The sequence below is a fragment of the Mirounga angustirostris genome, unplaced genomic scaffold (assembly GCF_029215605.1).
Source record: "Mirounga angustirostris isolate CCGP_5_RB_7025 unplaced genomic scaffold, mMirAng1.0.hap1 SCAF_1, whole genome shotgun sequence".
Lineage (NCBI taxonomy): Eukaryota > Metazoa > Chordata > Mammalia > Carnivora > Phocidae > Mirounga > Mirounga angustirostris.
In genome coordinates, this window is record NW_026991709.1 from 143,492,045 (window position 1) to 143,516,425 (window position 24,381).

Below are 24,381 nucleotides of genomic sequence, written 5' to 3' on the forward strand. Positions count from 1 at the left end.
GGTTAAAAGTCAACATGGAAATCTGTATCTGAGAAGAAAGATTACTGCCTACCCAAAATAGCCCTCTCCAAAAATAATTCTGGCAAATGAATCTAAATATTCCACCAATACCTGCCACAAGCTTGGATTCGATTTTATTTTTCTTGAATCAGTGTCTCTCTCTCCTCCCGGTAAGGTACATACATGTTCATTGAGTTGTGGAAATTTACAGAAACAGTTTTTTAAAAACTATCTTTCAGCACCACACCCAGCACAGTGCATTACTTAGATTTTGCAAATCTACCTTAAATATGCTGATGGTCCATAGGTATTTCAAATATTTTTATGCTTACCGAGGGCTCTAGCAGTATTAACATTTATTATCCCCCAAGTCGGTCTTTTCCTCAAAAGAATATGTTTTGGTAAAATTCTGTGGCTTTATAAACCCTTTGCTTCTATTCCTGGCAAACTCAAATGGTGTCCATGGAGGCAGATAAATACGGCACAGCCTGATTCCCCAGTTTGGGAAAGACAGGGTCTGCAGCGAAGGATCAATCTTTTATTCTCACCCTGAAGGCTGAACCATCCAGAACTCCAATGATGAATTTTAGTTCCATCCTTCACTTTTACTTATCTTTCACTTGAAAGGATGCATTCAATATGGTTTAGGGCCAAATGGTGAAGCCTTGGAATTGAGCTTTTAGATGGAAAAACTGTAAATCTAAAGGCACTTTCCTCCCCTGAATTTTAATCCTAAAAATAAACTGGAAAAAGAGGGCAATTATTCAGGGAACCCTGGTTATGCCAGTAGGCAGCGCTATTATTAGGCGTACAGAAAAAGTTAGTTTTCTTAACCTCATTAGTAGAATTTCAGGTTTTTATTGTTCAGGGAGTAGCAGCCACTCTATAGCTCTCTCAGAGTTCTCTCTCTCTCTCTCTCTCTCTCTCTCACACACACACTAAAAAATGTCAAACACCCACTTGCAACCAGAAAAGCAGTGAAATTGAAATTTAAGTCATCTTTGTCTCCACGGCAATCAATTTAAGAAATCCCCATATTTCATGCAATTATCTATGAGAAAATACAATAAAAAACTGAAGAATTGGATATAGATAATGCCACTTTCCTTGATAGATACGTTCTATTTCTATTGCCAGATGTAATAATGTGCCTCTTTCTCCCCCTGCCTTTTCCCAGGTTGGAAAAGAGATTGTTTCTCAATCTCCTCTGGAGATTGTTTAGTAGGCCAAACTATAACCTTCTGGGATCCATACCCAGGACTTCCAATCCAACTGCTACAGTATATGGTGGTTAATAATGAAGTTGTTCAATGGGAAGAATCTTCCATGAAGGATATATCCAGAATCTGTTTTTCATTACCCACTCCCCTACCTCCTTAGTCCAAACCACCATCAAATGCAAAACCAGTGACCACCATGTGACAGATCATATATACTTATTCATTTCTTTGTCTAAGCATCTGTCTCTCCAGTAGAGGTTTGGCTCTCTAATAGTGTAAGCTTGTGTCTATTGGTTTCCTTTTTGTTTCTGTAGCACCCAGAATGTGCCTAGCACTTTATAGGAGTTCGACAAAAAATTGTTGGCTACTCAAAAATTCCTTCAACCAATGAGTGATAATGTCCCCCTTCTCTGAGATGCCATTGCAGGTTAGCTGACCTAACTGAGCAGGAGACACCTTTGGCTAGGGATGAGCTAGATGTAGAGTACAATTCATATAATTCATGGCCTAGAGAAGACACAGTAGAGACCAGAAGAACCAGGGAACAGGGTCAACAGGGAAAGCTGAGTTGTGGTCTCTGGACTGTGAAAGGAAACTACAAATAAAGACTCTCACTTTCCTCTCCTCTCTATACTTTTTGCTGCAGCCACTCACTTTCTATGCTCTCTCCTTCCCTTTCTTGTAGGCATTTGACTTCTGAAAGTCAGCCCATCAAGCCTCACCCTAGGAACCACACTTCCAAATGTGAAAGGCAGTCAACCTCCAAACTCTGACTTCTGAATTTCCACCAATTCCTCAACCCTGTGCCTTCCAAAGCTCTGTATAAGTTCAACTTTTGCTTTACTCAAAGAGATGTATGGATTTCCTTGTTGAACAAACAATAAATTCAACTTCAAATATTGTTTCAGATTTTGAGCAGTGGCCTCTTCTTTTGACATAGGATTAAGTGAATTAACACAGATTAAAAACGTAAAGCAGCACCTGCTACATAGTGGGCACTCAATAAATGTCATTAGAATTTTAGTTAGCAGTAACAGGCAATCAGTACTACTTATTACATACAGAAGTGCATAAAGCATAAGTGAAACTCCATGTGATAGAAAACTATGACAGTAGAAAAAGAGGTCTCTTCAGAGTGGTCAAATGACCCGGATAATGAACTCTAGACCAAAGGGCCAGTGAGTATACCCCCTGTGGAAGAGTAGAAAGAGAGGCCACAGTGTAGGGGATTGCCCCTGTGAAGAGAGCAAAATTTCCTGCCAAGATGTTCAGGACACAAGATGGTGGTCACAAGCAGTTCAGCTCCCACTGGGTGGACGGTTTTCCAGACCTCCCTCCTTGTCATGTTCCACCTTGACCATGGTTTCTGTGTCTTATTTCTTGCACCAGACTATAAAGTCTTACAGGAAAAGGATGCATGTCTCATTTTTCTGGACATCCCAGAAATCTGTTCGGCAGCTGGCATGTGTAGGCACTCAACAACTCTAAGGACCGCCTGGCTAATGGCAGAGGTATCTGGGAAATTATCCTATCTAACCCCTTCACACAATCCAAAGATTCCCCTATACAACCCAGTGGCCAAGATGTCAGGTAAGCTGAGTTCTAGTCTCACTTGATCTCTCCTAAGCATCCTGATCCTGGGATAATACAACCTCTCTGTGCCTCAGTTTCCTTATCCATAAAATAAGAGACAATCAAAGGAAAGTACTGGGCTGGCTGCCAGAAAATCGCTAGGAAAGCCAAGTAAGATTCAGATTCCTGATGTGCTACTCAGAAGATTGTGTTCCAGGCTGGGGTCCAGAATATGGAAATTGGCATGCACTCTAACTTCTACCAATAGTACTGAAATACACTGACATGCAGTTGGACTTAGGATTCACTGTTCAGGGTGACCCCCAAAGGTCCTCTCAAATTCTAACATCTTCAATTGTCGAGGCTTTCCCTCTCACCCTTTCGTACTTAGGCATTCATTTCAACAAGCATAGAGCAATCACCTACCACGTGCCACACAACAGTTTAGGGACCAAACACAGGAAGAGGGTCATCTCCTCAAGGATCTCAAAGTCTCATTGGGGAGTTAGGGCCTCAAAATTTACAACAACACAAGACATGTCTTACAGGCTCTGTGCCAGGCTCTGTCCTCCAAGTTTTATAGATTTAACACATTTGATTGTCACAAAAACTCCAGTTAGTTACTCAGTGTTGTGGCTGAGGAAACTGAGACACAGAGATTAGAATTGGCTTGCCCAATGTCATGTTGCTAATAGGAAGTGAAACTGGGGTAAACAACATTGAAGTTCTCTGAAGGAGCAATAAGATGCTGCTTCGCAGGCATCTACGGTTTGTAAGACCATGTTAGGGAGGTAATAATGACCGCAAGATGAAGTAGATTCAACTCCTATCCTTAGTAAAGGACAGCCTCGGAGGATTGAATAACCACACTAGAAGACAGCAGGTGCCAAGTGCCATGAGAATGACACTAATAAGATGTCTGGAACATAAACAGTGCAGACATTTGGGGTTAAGGCTTAGGGTCATAGGAGGAGTTGAGGTATGAGGGAAAACCTCTGAATTAGAAGACTTATCTTCTCTTTGAATATCTGCAGTAATGAATAATAATAATTTTAAAACTTCGTCACTTAAAGTAGCACTCCATTGACAGCTGGGATGGTCACAAAAACTCCTCTTATAATGACTTCAAATATGCATCTGTGTCATTTCCACAGGCTTTTGCAGTAAGTGGGTAGACAAAGCAAGTCTAATTTCTCTTCCATGGGACTCTAGGCCAAATATGGGAAGACTTCTATCAACTCTCATCTAAATTCCTCTCTCTCTCGCTCTCTCTCTCCCTCTCTTTCTTTTTTTCCTAGTTAGAACTGCTCCAGTTTCTTCAATGGTTTGTGATTAGGCCATGGTCACTAGTCTAGGTCAGTTTATTTCTATCTGATAAAATGAGTCCTAACACAAAACTCCAGGTGTGGTATCCCCAGCTCTAAATAGAATGAATCCATATTTCCCATGCTCTGGTCACCACGATTCCATTCATAAGGCTTCCAGTAGCACCCTAATTGATCTCAAAGCTTAAGCTTTGAAGCCAGGCAGATCCTGGCCCAAATTCTAATTGGGCTTCTGTGATTTCATCCATGTTATTCAAGTTCCATGTGATTCAGGTTTCTTATCTGAGGAACAGGGAAAATAGCCATGTCTATTTTATTAAATGTGGCAAAGCATGCAAGCTGCTGAGTAAAGTGCCAGGAATAGGGTAAAGAACAGTTAATAGTAACTATTAATGTAACTGAGTCTATATGAACCCTTTTTTGGCACCCACATTACACTGTTGGCTCAGGTAAAGGTTAGAATTAATAGCCTTAAGTCTTTGTCAGAAAGTCTGCCGGTTAGAGCCAGGTGTCCTATCCAAGACTCTTTAATGGTTAAGAGAAAATTAGCAATAGGAAAATAATGCTTGCTTCCAAAGAATAAGAAGGAGGAACAACAGATCAAAAAAATGAATCTAGGCATCTAGGTGGGAACCAAGGAACTCTCCAAAAACTTGTGCAAAAGACAGTGAAAACCAAGGGAGTGATGAGGGTCAGGACCTGGAAAGCCCAGCAAACCAGTCCAAGATAGGCATGAAAATCAAAGCCTGAAAAAGAGGATAGCATTAATTAATAAATTAATAAAGGATTATTATGTGCCAAGCACCCAAGCTGGTACCTGGGGATAGAGACATAAACAACACAGAGTCTCTGTTCTCAAGTTGCTAAACATCTAGAAAGAGAATATTTAGGGAGACAGAGTGAAGGAAAATACAGCTAAAAAAGAAAGTTGAAGAGATAACCCTCTGTTCTGGAGTTTTCTATGCCAGGTGTCTCTTCTAACTTCAAAAGTGTGGATGCCTGATTTAGTTGATGTACCTGGCTGGTACTAACAGGCTGATAAATTGTTTGCATCTTTTTCAAATTTCACACCATTTTTAAGCCATTTTGTTGTCTTTTTTTTTTTTTTAAGCCATTTTGTTGTCTTAAAACAACATATCAATGAGAGGGTAACAATGGACAACCTACAAGGAAGAAGACTAAAAGAAATAAACAAAGATTAAGAAATAACAACCATATAAGGCAGTGGCCACAAAACCTCTGAAGATTTGGGTAACAGTAACAAATGCAGGGATTAATTTCTGAAACTATCTCTCTGATTCTGTAGAATCATAAAGCCTACTTAGGGAATGAACAATTTCCATGGTGCAACCCACAAATATGAAGTCATAGGAGTAAAAGGCAAAACTATGCTTCGATTTTAGTCAGCTAAAGATGGGTACCCATAGGCAAAAAAGAAGAAAGAAAGAGAGAGAGAGAGAGAGAGAGAGAGAAAGAAAGAAAGAAAGAGAGAGAGAGAGAAAGAATGAGAGAGAGAGAGGGAGGGAGGGAGGAGGGGAGGGAGGAAGAGAAGAAAGGGGAAAAGAAAGAAAAGAAAATTTAAATAATTGGTTTAGTCTCATTTTGGGGTTAAATTCTCCTTAGTTGAAATCCGTAGTGAGTCGATACTTCTTCTATTTATGCTTTCTGAAGTATTTATTGAAAACTCTGTGCAAGACATTGGGGTAGGCATTGTAGGCACTCAAAGATGAATCAGACACATGATGGTGACCTCAAAATCTAGTAAGGAAAATTAGACATGTTTATGAATACCTGGAATCCCATACAGAAGGTATAAAGTGTGATGCTTGAGGTCAGACAAAACAACCAAAATTCTAGAAAAGAGCTTCTGAACGTGAGAGGCAGAAAGTCCTGGATTTGACTGTAGTTAGGAAGGCCCTTCATTCAACCATTCAGCAAATACTTATTTAGTGCCTGTCATGTTCAGGATGAACAAGAAGACACAAATTTACATTTACTTTGGGTAGATGGGAGACATAGTCAATAAAAAGACAAACAGATAGCTAATTAAAATAATTGCAGACTCTAATAAATGCTCTAAAGGAAATTAACTGAATGGCTTGATAGAATAAGGAGAAGGAGCTATTTTAGATCTGGTCATGGGGAACTATTTCTGAGGAAGAGACATTTGCATTGACATGTGAAAAAGGAGAAGAAGCCAGATGTAAAAAGATGTGGAAAGAGAATAGCCTAGCAGGAAGGAAAAGAAAATGCAAATAATCAGTAAACTGGCCTCTGAAAGAAAGAGAAAAAGATCCTGCAGCCTAAGTGTAAAGAAAAGGGGAAGGAAGTGAATTAAGCAAGCTTTGGAAAGACGGATAAGGCAGATCAGGTATATTCTAAAAGCAACAGGAAACAATTTAAGGGTTTTAAACAGAGGAGTAACATGACCTGATTTACATTTATAAAGGATTACTCTGGTTCCATGCAGAGGCTCCTGTGGAAATAGGGAGATTACTGAGGAAGCTTGGAGAAGTCCAGGCAACAGATAATGGTGGCTTTGATGTGGGGGTAGCGAAGTGTTACAACATGGGAGACATTTTGGTGGTAAAGCCAATGGGACTTGCTAGTGAATTGGATGTAGGGCATCAAGAAAACAAAAGAGGGCGCCTGGGTGGCTCAGTTGGTTAAGCGACTGCCTTCGGCTCAGGTCAGGATCCTGGAGTCCCAGGATCGAGTCCCGCATCGGGCTCCCTGCTTGGCAGGGAGTCTGCTTCTCCCTCTGACCCTCCTCCCTCTCATGCTCTCTGTCTCTCATTCTCTCTCTCTCTCAAATAAATAAATAAAATCTTAAAAAAAAAAAAAGAAAACAAAAGAATCTAAGAGGTGACTTGGGTTAGGCACCTGAGTCACCAGGTAAATGGTGGAGTTCTACCCTGATATAGGGACCACTGGAAAATAACAAGTTAGGCGAGAGTATGGTGGGACGGGCATGGAGAATCAAGATATTTGACTGATGAGTAGAAACTGGTTATGATGGGGTAGAAACAAAGGTCATGGCCAAAACAGTCCTGATAAAAAAGCAACATGAACTAGGCAAAAAAAATGAACGTGTATGTTGGTGACCAGGAAATCTCGAGAATTTGTTTGTCCAAGGGGCAGGGGTCTGTAAATGGGATAAGTGAGTGTTGGGAGGGTGGCATGGGGACTGATCTTGCAGGAACTTGAATAGAAAGTAAAAAATTTAGGTGTTACTTGGTGGACAACAGGAAGCCACTGAGAACGTCAAATGGTAAAAGAAGAGAGCTTTAGAATGATTTAGGAGATACAGGTGTAGAGGTCAGATGGGAGATCACGAGTTGGAGGTGGGGAGATATGATGGCGGTAATCCAGGCCAGGGAGAGAGAGGACATGAACAGGATGGTAGGTTTGTATTTATTTTAACCTCTCCCCTACAGTTGTGTTGCTGCAAACTTGAAGCCAAGAATCCCTTTCTAAAGAGCCCTACAGCTGTCCAAAGATAGGATAGTTTCCTATTCTCCAGCAAGTCTATCTTCTAATCATCTTTGGGCGAAAAGGTGACAGAATAAGACAGGAGAAAACCATTTGTGCATCCATGCATCAACTCCTGTCTTGCAAAGCAGTGGTGAACATCTCACATTTCTTGGAGGTGATATTTTCCCATCACCCAGGATTTTGTTTTATGAGATCCTGTGTGTTAGCATCTGGGATGTTAGTCAAATGATTCAGACTCTGCTGAGACACCAAGGCAACCCCTTCAATGAAAGAGGTGGGTCCTTAAACTCTATCCATTTTCTGAGATGACAAGTTCCTCACAAGGGAGTCTCTAAAGCATCCAAAAATAAAGTAGCTGTCAGAGCCCTGCCAATGGCCAATAAATGCATGGTGTACCACAAACCCTACCATCTATCTATCTATCTGTCTATCTATCTATCTATCTATCTATCTATCTATCTATCTATCTATCTATCTATTTATCCATCTATCTACCTATCATCTATTATCTATCTATCCATTGATTAATTTTTTTCTAGACAGAGTTGTAAATGGTGCCCTTTAAATGTGCAGTGTTCAATCTGCACAAACTGTAAGCATCAGACCAGGCTGTTCTGCTGCTCAGACAGGCCTTGGTTGTTGTTGTCAATTTTTGTTTGTTTTCTTTTTGCCTTTTGACCCCCTTCACCCATTTCTCCCACTCTGACTCCCCATCTCTGGCAACCACCAATCTGTTCTCCGCTTCTATGACCCTGTTTTGTGTGTGTGTGTGTGTGTGTTTAGATTCCGTGTGTGTGTGTGTGTGTGTGTGTTTAGATTCCATATAGGAGAAATCATACAATATTTGTCTTTCTCTATCTGACTTATTTCATTTAGCATAATGCTCTTGAGGTCCAACCATGTTGCCTCAAATGGCAAGACTTCATTCTTTTTTATGGCTGAATGATGTTCCACTACATATATATATATGTGTGACATATATATCATAAATTCTTTATCTATTCATCCATCAGTGAACATTTAGGCTGCTTCATTATCTTGGCTACTATAAATACTTGGCTGCAATAAACATAGGATGCACATATTTTTTCCCAAGACACTGCTTTCATTTTCTTCAGCTAAGTACCCAAAAGTAGAACTGCTAGATCATAAGATAGTTCTGTGTTTAGTTTTTTGAGGTATCTCCATACTGTTTTCCAACTTGGCTGCGCCAATTTACATTCCCACCAAGAGTGCACAAACATTCCTTTTTCTCCACTTCCTCACCAACATTTGTTATTTCTAGTATTTTTGATTCTAGCCATTCTAACAAGTGTGAAGTGATATCTCACTGAGATTTTGATTTGCATTTCTCTGATGATTACTGATGTTGAGCATCTTTTCATGTATTTGTTGGCCATCTGTATGTCTTCTTTGGAAAAATGTCTCTTCAGATCTTCTGCTCATTTTTAAAATCAGATTGTTTCCTTCTTTGCTATTGAGTTGTATGTGTTCTTTATATATTTTGGATATTAGCTCCTTATCAGATATACAATTTGCAAATATTTTCTCCCATTCAGTGGGTTACTCTTCCATTTTGCTGACGATTTCCTCTGCTGTGCAGAAGCTTTTCAGTATGATGTAGTCCCACTTATTTATATTTGCTTTTGTTGCTCTTGGCTTTTGGTTTCAGATGATTTAAAAAAAATCATCTCCAAGACATGTCAAGGAGCTTACTGCCTTTGTTTTCTTCCAGGAGTTTTATAGTTTCAGGCCTTATGTTCAAGTTTTTAATCCATTTTGAGTTAATTTTTGTGTATGGTGAAGACAGTAGTTGTTTCATTCTTTTGCATGTCATTATTTAGTTTTCTCAACACCATTTATTAAAGAGACTGTCCTTTCCCCATTGTATATTTTTGGTTCTTTTGTCATAAATTAATTGACTATATATGTGTGGGTTTATTTCTAGGCTCTATTCTGTTCCATTGATCTATGCATCTGTTTTATTTTTTTAAAGATTTTTATTTATTAATTTGAGAGAGAGCACAAGCAGGCAGAGTGGCAGGCAGAGGGAGAGAGAGAAGCAGGCTCCCTGCTGAGTAGAGAGCCCAACATGGAGCTCGATCCCAGGACCCTGGGATCATGACCTTAGCTGAAGGCAGATGCTTAAACGACTGAGTGAGCAGACACTCCGATGTGTCTGTTTTAATGCCAATAGTATTTGATTTGATTACCGTTTTGATTACTATAGCTTTGTAGTATATTTTGAAATCATGGAGTGTGATGCTTCCAGCATTGTCCTTCTTTCTCAAAGTTGCTTTGGCTTTTGGGATTTTGTGTGTGTGTGTGTGTGTGTGTGTTTGGTTCCATACAAATTTTATGATTATTTGTTCTTTGGAACAATGCCATTGGAATTTCTTTTCAATGTCTTCTTCAATTTCTTTTCTTAATGTTTTATAGTTTTCAATACACATGTCTTTCACTTGCTTGGTTAAATTAAACTCTAGGTATTTTATTCTTTTTTGATGAAATTGTAAATGGAATTGTTTTATTTCTCTTTCTGATGGTTTGTTATTATTGTGTAGAAATGCAGCAGATTTTTGTGTATTGATTTTGTATCCTGGAACTTTACTAAATTTGTTTATTAGTTCTAACAGCTTTTTGATGAAATCTTTAGGGTTTTCTATTTATATTATCATGTCATCTGTAAACAGTGACAGTTTTACTTCTCCTTTTTCAAATTAGATGTCTTTAATTTCTTTTTCTTGTCTAATTGCTCTGGCTAGGAACTCCAATACCATGTTGAATAAAATCGGTGAGAGTGGGCATCCTTGTCTTTTTCCTGATCTTAGAAGAAAGGCTTCCTACCATTGAGGATGATATTAGCTGTGGGTTTGTCATTTATGGCTTTTATGACGTTGAGGTTTATGACCTTCATGCTCACTTTGTTGATATTGAATATTGGATAATGGATATTGATATTTATTTTAATTTCAAAAAAGTTTTCCTTTCACTGGACATTAGGCCAGGAATTGGTTAACCTTTTGATATTTTCAGGAGAGTAGGTTTTCCAGAGTCATTTATTTCTATTGTTTGAGTAAACATTACTTGATAAGCTGCTGTTGTATGTTTTAGCTTGTCATATTGATAAGCAGCTCTTGAAACCGCTACCACCCACCCACCACCCCACCTCTAAACCTTATGTACTTTTCTGCTGGGTACAACTTTACCTTGCAAGGACTTGAATGTAGTCAGGCTCTATGAGAAAACTGAATTTGCCATACCCGCACAGTAAATTTCAGCCCAATTCTTCAGCCCCAGGCTGGAGAACTTGGCTGTGGAAGATATGCTTTCATTTGGCTCAGTGGGAGCTACAGCACTAAGGTGAAATATATTCCCCAGGAACTGTACCCACTGTGTGTTCCCTCTCCTTCATTAGCCACTTCCACCCTAGTAGTCACAGTTTGTGCTGTCATTTTTCCCCTGTGCCACCTTGGTTCCTTGTCCTTTCTGACTCTTCATCTTGCTTATTGTCTACATATATTTGTGAAACATCAGATTTAACTTATTGCTGTGTCAATGACTCATGTTTTCTGAGATAAGGCTGAGTAGGGAGAATACCCATTTTTAGTTTGTTTGCTTAGGGCATTTTGGGGCTAACCAGCATCCCAACTGGGACCACTCTTTCCCCCAGACACAGTCTTGGCATGACTGTCAATTAAGGTTATGCTCTTTTGTGGGTATCTCAAGTACCTAAAGTACCAGGTATTTTAGATGCCCAGAGTGGCTTTGGCTCCTCTCTTTTTGAAGACCTAATTATTTATCTCTCTCTCCAGTTCTGTGAGTTCCAAGGTCCTTTCAATTAACTCCCCCAAAAAGTGAGCAAGAGTCGTTCTGTATTCTATGAAACTAGAGAACCATAACTCATAATCTGAATAACTTAGCTTCAGTAGCCATTTCCAAGTAAGGAAAGCTAAAATCAACTAGACACACCTTACTCAGTATACTCTCTGGACCTTCAGAATTCCCCATCTATTTTTATTGTTCTCTAAAATTTGGATATCACCCAGTTACTGTCAGAAAATAAATATGGTGTTGTTGTCTTTTTTTTCTCTTTTTAAAAATATTCTTCTTAAGTACAAGTCTGGATGATTGAGGTCAATGGGTAGAGTATTGTTTTAGCAAAAAGAGTTTAGTACAACACTGCTAAAAAGAAATATAATGCAAGCCACAGATAAAGCCACCTGTGTGATTTTATCTTTTCTAGTAGTAGATGCCATAATGCACTTATAAAATAATAACAATAGTTAACATCCATTGGATATTTACAATGGATCAGGTACTGAGCTAGGGACCTTCTACAAATTACTTCATTTAAGCCTCATAATAACCCTATGAGGAAAATATCTTTATTAACTCCATTTAACAAGTAGAGTAACTGAGGCCAGAAAGATTAAGAAAATGCCCAAATCAGACAGCTAATAAGTGGTAGAAGCAGACATCATGTTGATAATTACCACATTCTACCTTTTTTTCCAAAAAAAGGCAAACAAGAAGATACTGCTTCTCGTGTCTCATCAACCATACTAAATTATTTGGACATATATTTTGTACTCCTAAAGCAATAAGCAATTATCTTGGAACTATGCATTAAACTGCAATGTGCTGCAATTTAATATATAGTTTTCAAACCAATTTGCTCAAGTATTGACTTCAGAATTTTAATGTATTCCATTTAACCAGCAATTTAAATGAAAATTTAAATAAATGCTCTAAATGGGTGTCTCATTTGCATGATCTGTTGATTAACTCTGATATGAAACTCATTTGTGCCCAGGGTTCTTCCTCCTAGCCTAGGCCTTTGGCAGATCATTTTCTAGATGACTAGAGGACAGTAACTCTCAGCTCCTTACCACCTCAACACACATGTTGTGACATTCACATGAGGCCAACCTCAAATGTAGGAAATCTTACTTATCAAAACTCTTTTATTGAGTCTATTACATGTGATTATAAAGAATATACTGAGAAGCTGCTTAGAATGGCAGTAAGACCTTTCCAAGAAGCATATTAAGATAAAAAGAGATGGCCTAAACTGCCTTCTATGGAGGGAGGACTTGGTCACTTGCAGGGCAAATGCACTGCTGAGTGGAGTATGCAAATTTAGGGACAGAGATGAACTGCTCAATGAAGTATGAAAGAAGGTGAGGCTGCCACCAGCATCTTCCTTCTCAACCTTTATGCTACACAGAATCAGCCTCAACCCCATATAAAATCAGAGCAAATATTCTAAAAATTTTAACCTACCGGGGAGCCAACATAGTCACATAAACTACATTAGAGATGGTATCCTTGATCTATGGTCAAAGTGGTTGCTCCGGGGCATACCCACACATCTCATTGCTACTCTGATGTTGATAAATGAAGTACTCACAGAACACTGCATAACAGATCATAAAGACATTGGCATGGGTTAGTCCACAGCTGAGATCCACTGAGGTATGAGTTTGGATCCATCTAGAATATGGACCAAGGTTGGTTTGGGGCCAATTTTGTGGGATCTTAGAGCTTGACAATCACTTACAGATAATTTAGCAAATATCTTCATTTTGAATTTGAGAAAACTGGGATTTAGTAGCACACAGATTGTTTGATGGTCATGTACCCCCTTCTATTCATCTACCAGAGCCTCTAAGAGCTGTCCATACTTCATCCTTCATAAGCATCTGGAACTTATATGATTGTATTCATATAATACTCATATAATAGTAGCCAGCATTTATCTAGCACTTACAATGTGCCAGGTTTTTGGTAAGTCTTTTACAAATAATAGTATATTTATCCCACACAGCAACCCTGGGAAGATACAAACAACTAAAACTCACTCTGGTTAAGTTAAGCATAAAAATTATTTATTGGGAAGATGTATCAGTTAGCTATAGTTGTGTAACAAATGACCCCAAAACATAGTAGTTTAAAACAATGATACATGGTTTCTCATGATTCTGTGGTTTGGCTGGGGGATTCTGCTTGTCTTTCCTGGGCTCACTCACACAACTGCATCAGCTTGTGCATTGGCTGGGAGCTGAGCTCATCTGGAAAGACTGGGATAGCGAGACCTCGCTCTCCACATAGGGTTTCATTTTCAAAGAGATTAGACTGATTCTTCCTCACAAGGTGACAGCAGATTTGAAGACAATGAAGGTAAAAGCTGCAAAGCCTCTTGAGGCCTTGGATTGTATGTCACATAACATCACCTCTGCCATACTCTGTTGATCAAAGCAAGTCACAAGAACAATTGGATTCAAAGACACTTTTTTAAAAAGCCCACTTCTTGAAGACCGAAGGCAATGTCACATTGCAAAATAGTATGCATACTAGGAAGGAATAAAGGACTCTGAAGCCATTTTTTCTAATCTACTAGAGTCCACCCTCTTACCAAAAATTATTCATATTCCTCTACCTACAAAATATGCTTATTCCCATCCCCAACCCCCCCAAATCTCATCCTGTTATAGAAAGAGGCTTGTAGTCCAGAATCACATGATTTGTATCAGGTCTATTAAGCATACAAGGCTGTTCAGTTGCAGCTGCTCTAGGTTCAGGGACCCGTAAGCTAAAAAAAAGTATCAGACACCACACTCAATATAAAATAGTGGGAAGGACAAGATTATTGCCATAGATACTCCCAGGGAAGAACAGAAGGCACCGGGCCAGTCACTGGTCCATAGCAGTTCTGAAATCTAGCCAAGGACATATTACACATATTGAATGGGGTCTGCTTCTGCCCTCTGGGATGATTTCCTAATCTATTATTCTCTGTGACTCTTGGATCTGCACTCAGACGGAAGTGAAGCAGTGGCCCAGCATCTCTGACAGTCTTTGATATCAAATGCAGTGATGAGTAGTTGCAGACATGCCAGCACATATTGGCTTGTCCTTATCTCTTCTCTCATCTGAACGCATGGTTCTTCATTCTCAGAGATGAAAGCTACACAGAGAAATGGCTTTCTTTCTCCAGCTCTGCTCATGATCACACTTTGGCACCTGTACCTGCCTGCATTTCCAGATTCTTCTATAATCTCCAACTCACCCATTCTTGCCAGTGCTTCAAGAGGGCTAGTTAGTAACTTTTCTCTGTCTCCAATTCCTCTTTATGGAATTGTCCTTCCTCAGCCTCTCCCACAATTACATAAGGCTTAATTTCTATAATAAGTACCTTATTCCAGAGTACTCCTTACATACAATATGTTATTGCATTTCATCTTCACCACAGCTGTACAATTTATATACATACCCATTTTACAGATGAGGACACTGAGGCCCACAGAAGTTAGGTAACTTTCCCATAGCTACACAGCCAAAAGGTGTCAGAGCTCAGATTTGAACTCTGGTCTATATGATTCCTGAACCTATGCATGTAAATCCTATTCTGCATCTACTGGGAGAAGAGGTTGGTGTGCTAGTAAGCTGGTTTCTGATCGGTAGCACTTGTCTATTTTTATGGTGTAAAAACTCCCAATGGGCTAATTTCAAGATACTAACAGTTTAATAATTGGCTTACAACATTTCTAAATATTTAACACTCTTGTGAGCTGGTATGAAGTGGTTTTGGCACACCACAGGATAAGGAGTTAGGAAAACAAAAGTCCATCAATAAGGAAATGTAATAATAGTTAACAAAAATGGAGTAGAGCAGTTCTTCACGTGTGTATCTGTGCTCAAGCCATCTGATTTCCAAGTCAATCATCTTCATCTCTTTGTCTGCAGCCTGTCTATTTTGGCAAAACCTGCTCTGCCCACTTACATGGCAAGTCTGAAGTTCTGAAAAATTAATACTCATTATCTCAGCATCCTTCAACCAATCACTGATAGAAATTAATGTATAAATATCCAGCTCTTTTGTTTTTCATATGGGATAACTCTGAGGTGTGTATTCTTCACTAACACCCCGAGTTCTCTAGCAGAATTAAGCTTCAATTACCCACAGTGATACCTTGCTTAGAGTCTAAGTAATTACTTACACTCTAATCCTTGACTTAAGGTCTGCTTCTGGAAAACTCAAATCAAGACAAGTGATTACCATTTTTTGAATGCTTGTGGCCCAGACAGACACTGTACTAGACACTTATATGTTTTTATGCAACTCTTTATGACATCTTATGCAACGAGTATCATTCCCAATTCTACAAATATGAAAATGAGGATCAGAGAAGTTAATTAACTTTGTGGAGGTCACATAGCTGGTATAGTGAATAGCAGAGCTGATATTCAAACTATGATTGATTGCAGTGTCTCTTGTCTTTTCACTAAATCATACTGCCTCTCTCACCGGGGAGACTGGACGAGCACATGTGAAACAATAAAGGAACAATTAACTGCTAAGCTGACATATTGTATTGAACACTTTTGGGCAAAACTGTCATCATATGTATGTTCCACAATTACTTTCTGAAATTCTCTTTTGTTGTGCCATCAACTTGAAAAATAAGGCCACGGACAAGTATTAGGAAATTCAATTTTTCATAGATTTTCTCTCTCCTCTATCTCTGCTTCACACAAATTAGGTACTGAAATAAAACTGAGCTGATGGCATAACAGAATATACCATGATGAAAATGCACATGAAGAAAATATGTTCCCTGGATGTATTTTTTTGGCCTGCATAGCATTTGAAAGAATGAGTAAGATATGTCATAAAATACCAACTAAGTCTCTATTGATTTTGAAAGTCAATGCAGAACATTAGGAGATCAAACAACACAATATCCAGAGTGCTGAATTGGGAATAGTCTTATCAGCAAGAAACTCAAACAAAAGGAGGACTTAGCAACATATTTAATAGGCAAAAATTGGAGTGTGGAAATTTAAAACTTGTCAATGCCGCAGCTAAATCACCAAAACAGATTTTAATATTTAACAATGGCTTGCTGACATCAAGTAATTTAAACAGTTGCTCTGTAATATTTCCCATTAAAAAGCTCCTGAGTGCTAAAATTCTTAGCACTGCGCCTCAGAAGCTGGTGGAAACAAATGTAAAATTTAACTCTGATTTAACAGTATCTTACAGTGTTGATTTCTTACTTTTAATTATCTGCTCTGACAATATGCACAGAAAGAACGTTGTGGAATTTGGGATGGGGGAGTTCTAGGCCCAACTCTAGCCCTACATAGTTCTGTGACTTCAAGTAGTACTTTGGTTAAATGATGCTGTCAGTTAAATGATGCTCTACAAGATGCCTTGCCACTCTACCTGTCAATGATTCTAGGGCTAAAGCCATTTTTCACTTAAAATCCTATTCATGTAATGAATACAGATCACATCCCAGCATTTCTAAAAGAGGTCCTCATCAATGCTCTGCACTACTGTGAATTCCTAAAATGTTTCAGGACCGCCATGGTGGTGGTTCATGGGAGGAAATTTTGAAGAAGGTGGTCTTTAGGGCCCTGAGGACTACTTCAGGCACAGCAAAGCTGTTTTATGGCAAAAACCTCTCTATATTATTTTGCCTATAAGAAACTGTAGGCATGAATGAATGAAGTAGTACTTTAGCTTCAAATTACAATGTGACTTGACTGACATTTGGCCATTACTTTTCCCTCTTTAAAAAACAAGTAACTAGGCGCCTGGGTAGCTCAGTTGGTTAAGCGACTGCCTTCGGCTCAGGTCATGATCCCAGGGTCCTGGGATCAAGTCCCACATCGGGCTCCCTGCTCCTTGGGAGCCTGCTTCTCCCTCTGCCTCTCTCTCTCTGTCTCTCATGAATAAATAAATAAAATCTTTAAAAAAAAATAAAAAGAAAATAACTTTTCTGCTAAGCCTCACTTACCATGGGAGCTTCATCAGCAGACCTGAGGCCCAGCTTTGTGCATATTTTCCCCATGGCAACTGCACTCCCCAAAGACACCGCCAGGTGTCAATGGCAGTGGCTGAAGCAGCCACTTTTATTTGTTTCAAGCTTGTTTGTGGCATCATTACCTTTATGACACACAGGTATACCAAGAAAATGTAAGTATTTTTATTTTGGTCTCTAATTAATCTTGTCATCCCCATGAGGCCCCATTGCTGGAAAGAGTAACAAAATTTACCTTACTTAGTGCAATCTGATTAAAATTTGGTCAAATATAATAAATTAAACAGTCTCTTTAGACAATGCTCAGTTTTACTATGTAAAAATGCTTGATCTCCTAAATGTCCATTTCCCCTTCTCCTAATACTCTTCTTGATGGCTTCGAGGTACATGCGTAGAAAAGCAAGTGACTCAACTTCAAGATGGTGGGAAGAGTGGTAGAGTCCTTGGATCAGCATTGGCACCTTTGTCCCTGGGCAATCTCACTTTCTACATCCTTTCCCACCTAGCTATCATGGCTGAGGCATATTCATGGTCTCTTCCCCCTCACCTTGGTCAGATACTAGGGGTGTTCCATGATGACCTCACCTTGGCTATTGATAATGGTATAGACCCTCCGGGCTTATGCCACATCCTTCATCACCACCCCAACAGAGCAGGTCCATCCCATGATTTCTGCCTTCGTCTTCATCAGAGACGGACCCTTAGGAGGATCAAGGGTACCTGATCCAACCACCTTCCTGAGAAAGAGCCACCTCCACACCTTAAAAGGCTAAATCCAGCTTCTCCCTCCTCATCGAACTTCAGTGAGCCATCCCTTTTGCTTTGAAGAGATTGCAAGGTGACCTCCTTCAAGAGAAGCTGGTAAAGATCTCTGTTGTTGCCTTCAATGTTTTGAGAAACTTACCATATAAATGATCTATGCCCCTCCCTGCCCATTGGCTTTGATCCCAAGTAATGAGAAATAGATACCATGTCTTTCAACACTTGCCTCCCTTGCTTCGCTCTCTTTTTCCCTCCCCAATATCACCCCATGACAGGAATGGAGATTTTTCATTGACTTTTCTTACATTAAATATTCCCCTTTTCATCCTAGCTTTAAAGGTGCACAAAGGTTATCTTCTCTGTACTATGAACAAACTCCATGACTTTATCTTCCAGGCCTAGTAGGTCATATTAAAGGGGAAATACAAGAATTTAGAGAGCCCTGTCTCAAGGCAATAACCTGACTTTTTCCTTTGAAATTCTCATTTTGACCACTGGAATCTAACTAGTAATTATCTTTCTCTTTGCATTCTACCTGTAAGGATCATCATTCCTCTTAAGCAGATAGCTTTTTGCAGAGAAGAGCAGATACTCAGACATAGCAGGAAAAAAGCATGGTAATATATTTTTTGAAATACCACGTGCATGAAATGCTCTAAAATTGGATTGTGCTGAGAGTTGCACCGCTCTGTAAATTTGCTAAAAATTGAATTGCACATTCAAACAGGTGCATTTTATGATATGTAAATCATACCTCAATAAAGCTCTTAAAAACTCATGTGCAGTATAAAAGAGCGAGCACAGTTGCTCAGCCTCCTGTAGGCTGTGCTATGGCCCGCTTAGTGGAACTGCCGATGAGAGCAGTAGAAACAGAGCAAGCAAGAAGATCACGTGCAGGCACTGTCCTCTCCATAAGGGTTAGGGAGCAATCATACTCCTAGTACAGTTCAGTGAGTAGAAAGCTATAATTTTCCTTTAAACTGGGACTTACTTGCCAAATCTGTTTACATGGGTATCTCTCCAGCAATAGAATGCTATCAGTTTCTTTAAATCGTGAGCATGAACTGTAATTATGCATACATGTGTTTACATAAAAATATTTTTTCACTGGCATACACTCTCTATGGAAGCTTCTTCTCTGGCAACATCAAATATCCAGAACGTACATAAAAATACACAAGAATGCAAAATAAATCAATAGAACAATGTTAGTGTAATAGACACCTGTACACTCTACTTACATAGACCTATTCACATGTCATTCAGAGGCAATCTACCTTACATCAGGTACAATTCCAACCTTTTGTGGGCTAGAAAACCAAGAATATGAGACAGTAACCAAGCTTGTTAAGAGCAATAAATTGGAGGAAGTGTGGCACATGGTGACTAAAGATATTATTAGGATTTATGAGAAGAAAATCATTAACAGCTGACATTCATGGGAGACCATGATGAAGGAGACAGAAACAGTATAAAAGAAGCTACAAGAATTCAAAAGAGCAATCTGCCCATCATTCGATGAAGGGACAAACAGCTGGATACATCTCAACTCCTAGAAATGTTATATTATTCAGTGCTAACAATGGCAATGCCAAGATACACAAAAGAGGGTTAAACTTGTTGAGTGAGGCAAGTAGGTTTTACAATTATTTTACAAATTATTCTATTCCTAAAAGCCTGTTTTGCTTATTTTTAAATTAAGTATTCTTATTTTATTGTGGTAAAAAAACACGTAAGATAAAATTTATCATTTTAACTATTTTTAAGCGTATAGTTCACTATGTTGAAGTATATTCACATTGTTGTGAAACAGATCTCCAGGACTTTTTCATCTTGTCAAACCGAAACTCTATAATCACTAAATACTTTCCCTTCTCCGTTACTCTCCCACCCCCTGGTAACCACCATTCTACTTTATGTTTCTATGAATTTGATTGCTTTAGTTACCTCATTTAAGTGGATCATACAATATTTGATCATATAATTTGATGTCTGGCTTATTTCATTTAACATAATGTCCTCAAGGTTCATCCATGGGGTAACGTGCGATGGGATTTCTGTCCTTTTTAAGGCTGAATAATACATCCATTGTATATATAAACCACATTTTGTTTATCTACTCATCCAATGATGGACATTTGGGGGCTATTGTGAATAGTGCTGCTATGAACATGGATGTGCAAATATCTTTTCAAGACCTCTTTTCAATTCTTTTGGATACTTATCCAGAAGTGGGATTTCTGGATAATACATTAGTTCTATTTTTTTTTTTTTTAAGTAGGCTTCATGCCCAGTATGGACCCCAATGTGGGGCTTGACCTCACGACCCTGAGATCAAGACCTGAGCTGAAATCAAGAGTCAGATGCTTAACCACTGAGCCACCCAGGTGCCCCCTATTTTTAATTTTTTGAGGAAACCTCTATACTGTTTTTCATAGCAGTTGCACCATTTCACAAGCCCACCAATCATCTACAAGAGTTCCAATTTCTCCACATCCTCTTCAACACTTCTTATTTTCTGTTTGTTTTTTTAGTAGTAGTCATCCTAGTGAGTGTGAGGATCAATGATGTTGAGCACCTTTTCATATATTGTTGAGTCATTTGTGTATCATCTTTGAAGAAATATTTGTTCAAGTCTTTTGCCTAATTTTTAATGGGGTTATTTGATTTTTTGTAATTGAGTGTAGGAATTCTTTATATAGTGTGAATATTAACCCCTTATCAGATATATGATTTGCAAATATTTTCTCCCACTTCACAAGTTGCTTTTTCATTCTGTTGGTTGTGTCCTTTGGTACACAAAAGCTTTCTAGATTGATGAAGTCTCAGGTGTCTATTTTTGGTCTTGTCTCCTATGCTTTTTGTGTCATACCCAAGAAACTACTGCCAAATCAAACGTCATGAGGATTTCTCCTGTTTTCTCCCAGGAATTTTATAGTTTGGGGTCTTAAGTTTAGGCCTTTAATCCACTTTTCAGTTATTTTGTATATTGTGTAAAATAAGGGTCCAACTTGGTTCTTTCACAGGTGGATATTCAGTTTTCTCAACACCATTTGTTAAAGAGACTGTCCTTTCCCCACTGAGTGGTCTTACATTGGAAATCATTTGACCACATACATGAAGGTTTATCTCTTGACTCTCAATTCTATTCCATTGGTCTATTTATCTGTCTTTATGCCAGTATCACACTTTCAATTATTGTAGCTTTGCAATATGTTTTGAAATCAGGAAGTGTGAGTCCTCCAAGTGTGCTATTTTTCAAAATTGTTTTGGCTATTTAGGGTCCCTTGAGATTCCATATGAATTCTAAGGTGAAATTTTCTATTTCTGCAGAAAATGCTCTTGGAATTTTGATAGGGATTGTACTGAATCTTAGTTCACTTCAGGTGGTATAGACGTCTTAACCATATTAAATCTTCCAATCAATGAACATGAGTTGCCTTTTCATTTATTTGTGTCTTCTTTAATTTCTTTCAGTAATGTTTGCAGTTTTCAGTGTAGAAACTTCTTATCTCCCTGGTTAGATTATCTGTAAGTATTCTTTTTGATGCTATTATAAATCTTAAAAGTTTTTTTTTTATATACAAACTGTAAGTGTATACCTTTTAAAGAGATTATCAATGAGACAGCCAGATGTAGAATAGATAGCTGGTATGTTGTTGGTCTAAATCCTTCAACTCTAAATATCCTATGTGCTCACCCAAATCCACATGGTTTCAAGTCTTAGTCTACAAAATTTAGCCGTTCCACCACCAATAAGCAGCAGGAGATGAACAGCAAAGATGCATTCCATGGTGTCCTCTTGAGTCTATGGACCAACACTTGTTGGGACTCAATCCCTAGCTGAAAGGGCCCCTACCACAGAAGCCACAGTCTAGACAACTTTAAGTAAAGTATTTAAACCACATCTGGGAACTTGCAATGAAGCACAGCTAAAGCAGGAAAATTCCTGCTCTACAATAACTCCATTGCATGAGAATTTTGTGCTGTATTATTCACGAAACGAGTATCAGGTGAAGCCCCACCTTGGAGGTCTCTGTGATTCATTTTGTGTCCAAATCTGCAACTTCTATTGAAGGGATGGTCCTTAAAGCCTTGATGGCAAAGCTCCTGCAGTTTAAAAGCTAGTTGTTTTTTGTTTAATACCATATAATGAAACAATAATAATGCAACTTGAAAAAAAAATTTTTTGAATAGGATCCGGGGCAATTATGCTGGAACTTTTGGGGGACAGTAAAAGGAACAAACGAAAAATGTTTCTTGTAGTACAATGGTTCTTGTCTTGCCAACTACTCTGCAAAATTCCCCGCCCTGAAAATGATCCGCAGGGAACGCAAGCCAGGGTACCTGACGCACCTGTTGAGCCCAAGCCCCCAGAGAGCTCCGACTTAACACAGCTTCATTAAGTCGTGTTCAGTACAATTCGAAAGGGTACTGATGCAAAGAGGAATTATTCCTGGAGGAGGGCTCCTCCTAAAAGGTCAACAACTAACTAGTTCGTGAAAATGCCTAAATAGCAATAGTAATGACCTTTCAAAGCAGGGCTCTTCGCCGGCGAGGGCAGGTAAGGGGTCTAGCGTGAAACCCTTGGCAAACATCCAAACGTTTATGGATGGGTGAGTTTTCACGGAAACAACGTTCACAGTATTTCATCACACGTTCAAAGCCATCTAAGACCCTCCCTCGCTAAAGCTGGTAATCATGATATGACAATAGAACTAAATGACATCCGCGTTATAAAATCTGTCTGGGGAATTCTGCTGCTCAACACTTTCTTTAAACAACTAACATCCAGTCCCCCACCTGCAGGCTCCCATCCTAAGCACTTCAGGGCATCACTCTCTCTGTAAGATCAGGGTAGCCTCTTTTAACGCCTGTTGGTAGAGTAGCAGGGTGGAGGTGGGAGGGGTGGTGCTGTGCTTGTCCCAAAGTAGAAGCAAAATCAGCTTTCTTTCAGGGAAGGCCCTTCCACGGGGTCTAGGGATCCCCGCAGCAGCGCGCCGAGCAGTAAAACCCCGACATGCACTTCATTTAACAAACCTGCACAAAGCCCATTCCTGTGCAAGCGCGGCTCTCCGCGCTTCATAAAAGTTAACTTGTTTAATTCTAAAAATAACCCCCAAAGGTGCAGAAAGGGATGCAAAAAATCCACGACGATGGACACTTCCTACCCACCCCCGGCGCCTTACAGAGAAATAACCCTCCGCCTCGTTTCCCCCAGGTCAACCAGCTTCGGTGAGAGAAAAAAACCCGCGTGGGGAGCGATTAAGGGCTAAAATCGCAGCCGCGCGGAGGCCAGTCGTTACCGTCCAGCGGGCACTCGCGGTCCGGGTGGCTGCTCATCGCTGCTCCCCGACTCCGGGCTGTCCCCCGAGCGGCTCCTTCGGTCTAGGCTGCGGCTGCAGTTGCTGAGGCAGCGCCCCCCTTGGGGCCCCGCAGGTGTGCCCGGCAGCAGCTGGGCGCGCTCCACGGCAGTGGGAGAGCCAAGGACACACGCCTGGCGCTCCTTTCACTTTGCAACCCGAGGCTCCAGCGCCAGTCTCCTGCAGCCCAAGGCTCTTTATTAATACTTGGCGTGCGGCTGGCTGCATGCCATCGACTTGACCCACGGCTAGGGTTCCTTTGACCTCGCTGGGAAGGGGTGGGAACAGTGTGTGGGAGCGTAGGTGATTTGACTGGGTGGGAGGAGGCAGAGAACACCCCCAGCAGCTCTCCCAGGCAAGGCAGGTGAGTGAGCCTCGGCCTGTGACTTTCCCAGAGTCCAGCGTTTTGGAGTAACTACCTCGCGGCATCCGATCTGGCCCCAGAAGCCCTCAGCTAAATATGATGCCTGCTCCAGGCCACCAGCTCAGGGAACCTATTTTGGGGCCGCTGCCGTGAGCAGGATCCGCTACCCATTCATTCAGTACCGCCTTGACATTTCAGAGTTCTACAGGCGAATCCCTGTTCCCCTATCCGATTTCAGCCTCTCTTGCCTCTGCAAAATTCCAGCTTGGAGAAGGGAAAGGCAGGGGGCTAGTGAGCAGAAGGAGGTGGTGAATTAGAAAGGCCCAATATTTATTTGGTGTTCAGACTAAAACGTTCTCAACACTGTATTTCTTCCAGCAAGCCCGTGGAAGTTGGGTTGCAACCATGTTCCTATTGTAAATTTAAATTTAATCAGCAAATGCTGCT

General features: G+C 39.9%; 1 protein-coding gene across 1 annotated transcript in view; it reads right to left on the bottom strand.

Annotated features, from left to right (window-relative positions):
- GADL1 (glutamate decarboxylase like 1) overlaps positions 1–23,763 on the bottom strand; it is a 163,243-nt gene extending 139,480 nt beyond the window's left edge. Inside the window, exon 1 of the mRNA XM_045903926.3 lies at positions 23,514–23,763. Within this exon, the coding sequence (XP_045759882.1) occupies positions 23,514–23,550 (37 nt within the window). The 5' untranslated portion in view covers positions 23,551–23,763. The remainder of the gene's footprint in view (positions 1–23,513) is intronic.
- Between the last annotated feature and the right edge of the window lie 618 nt (positions 23,764–24,381).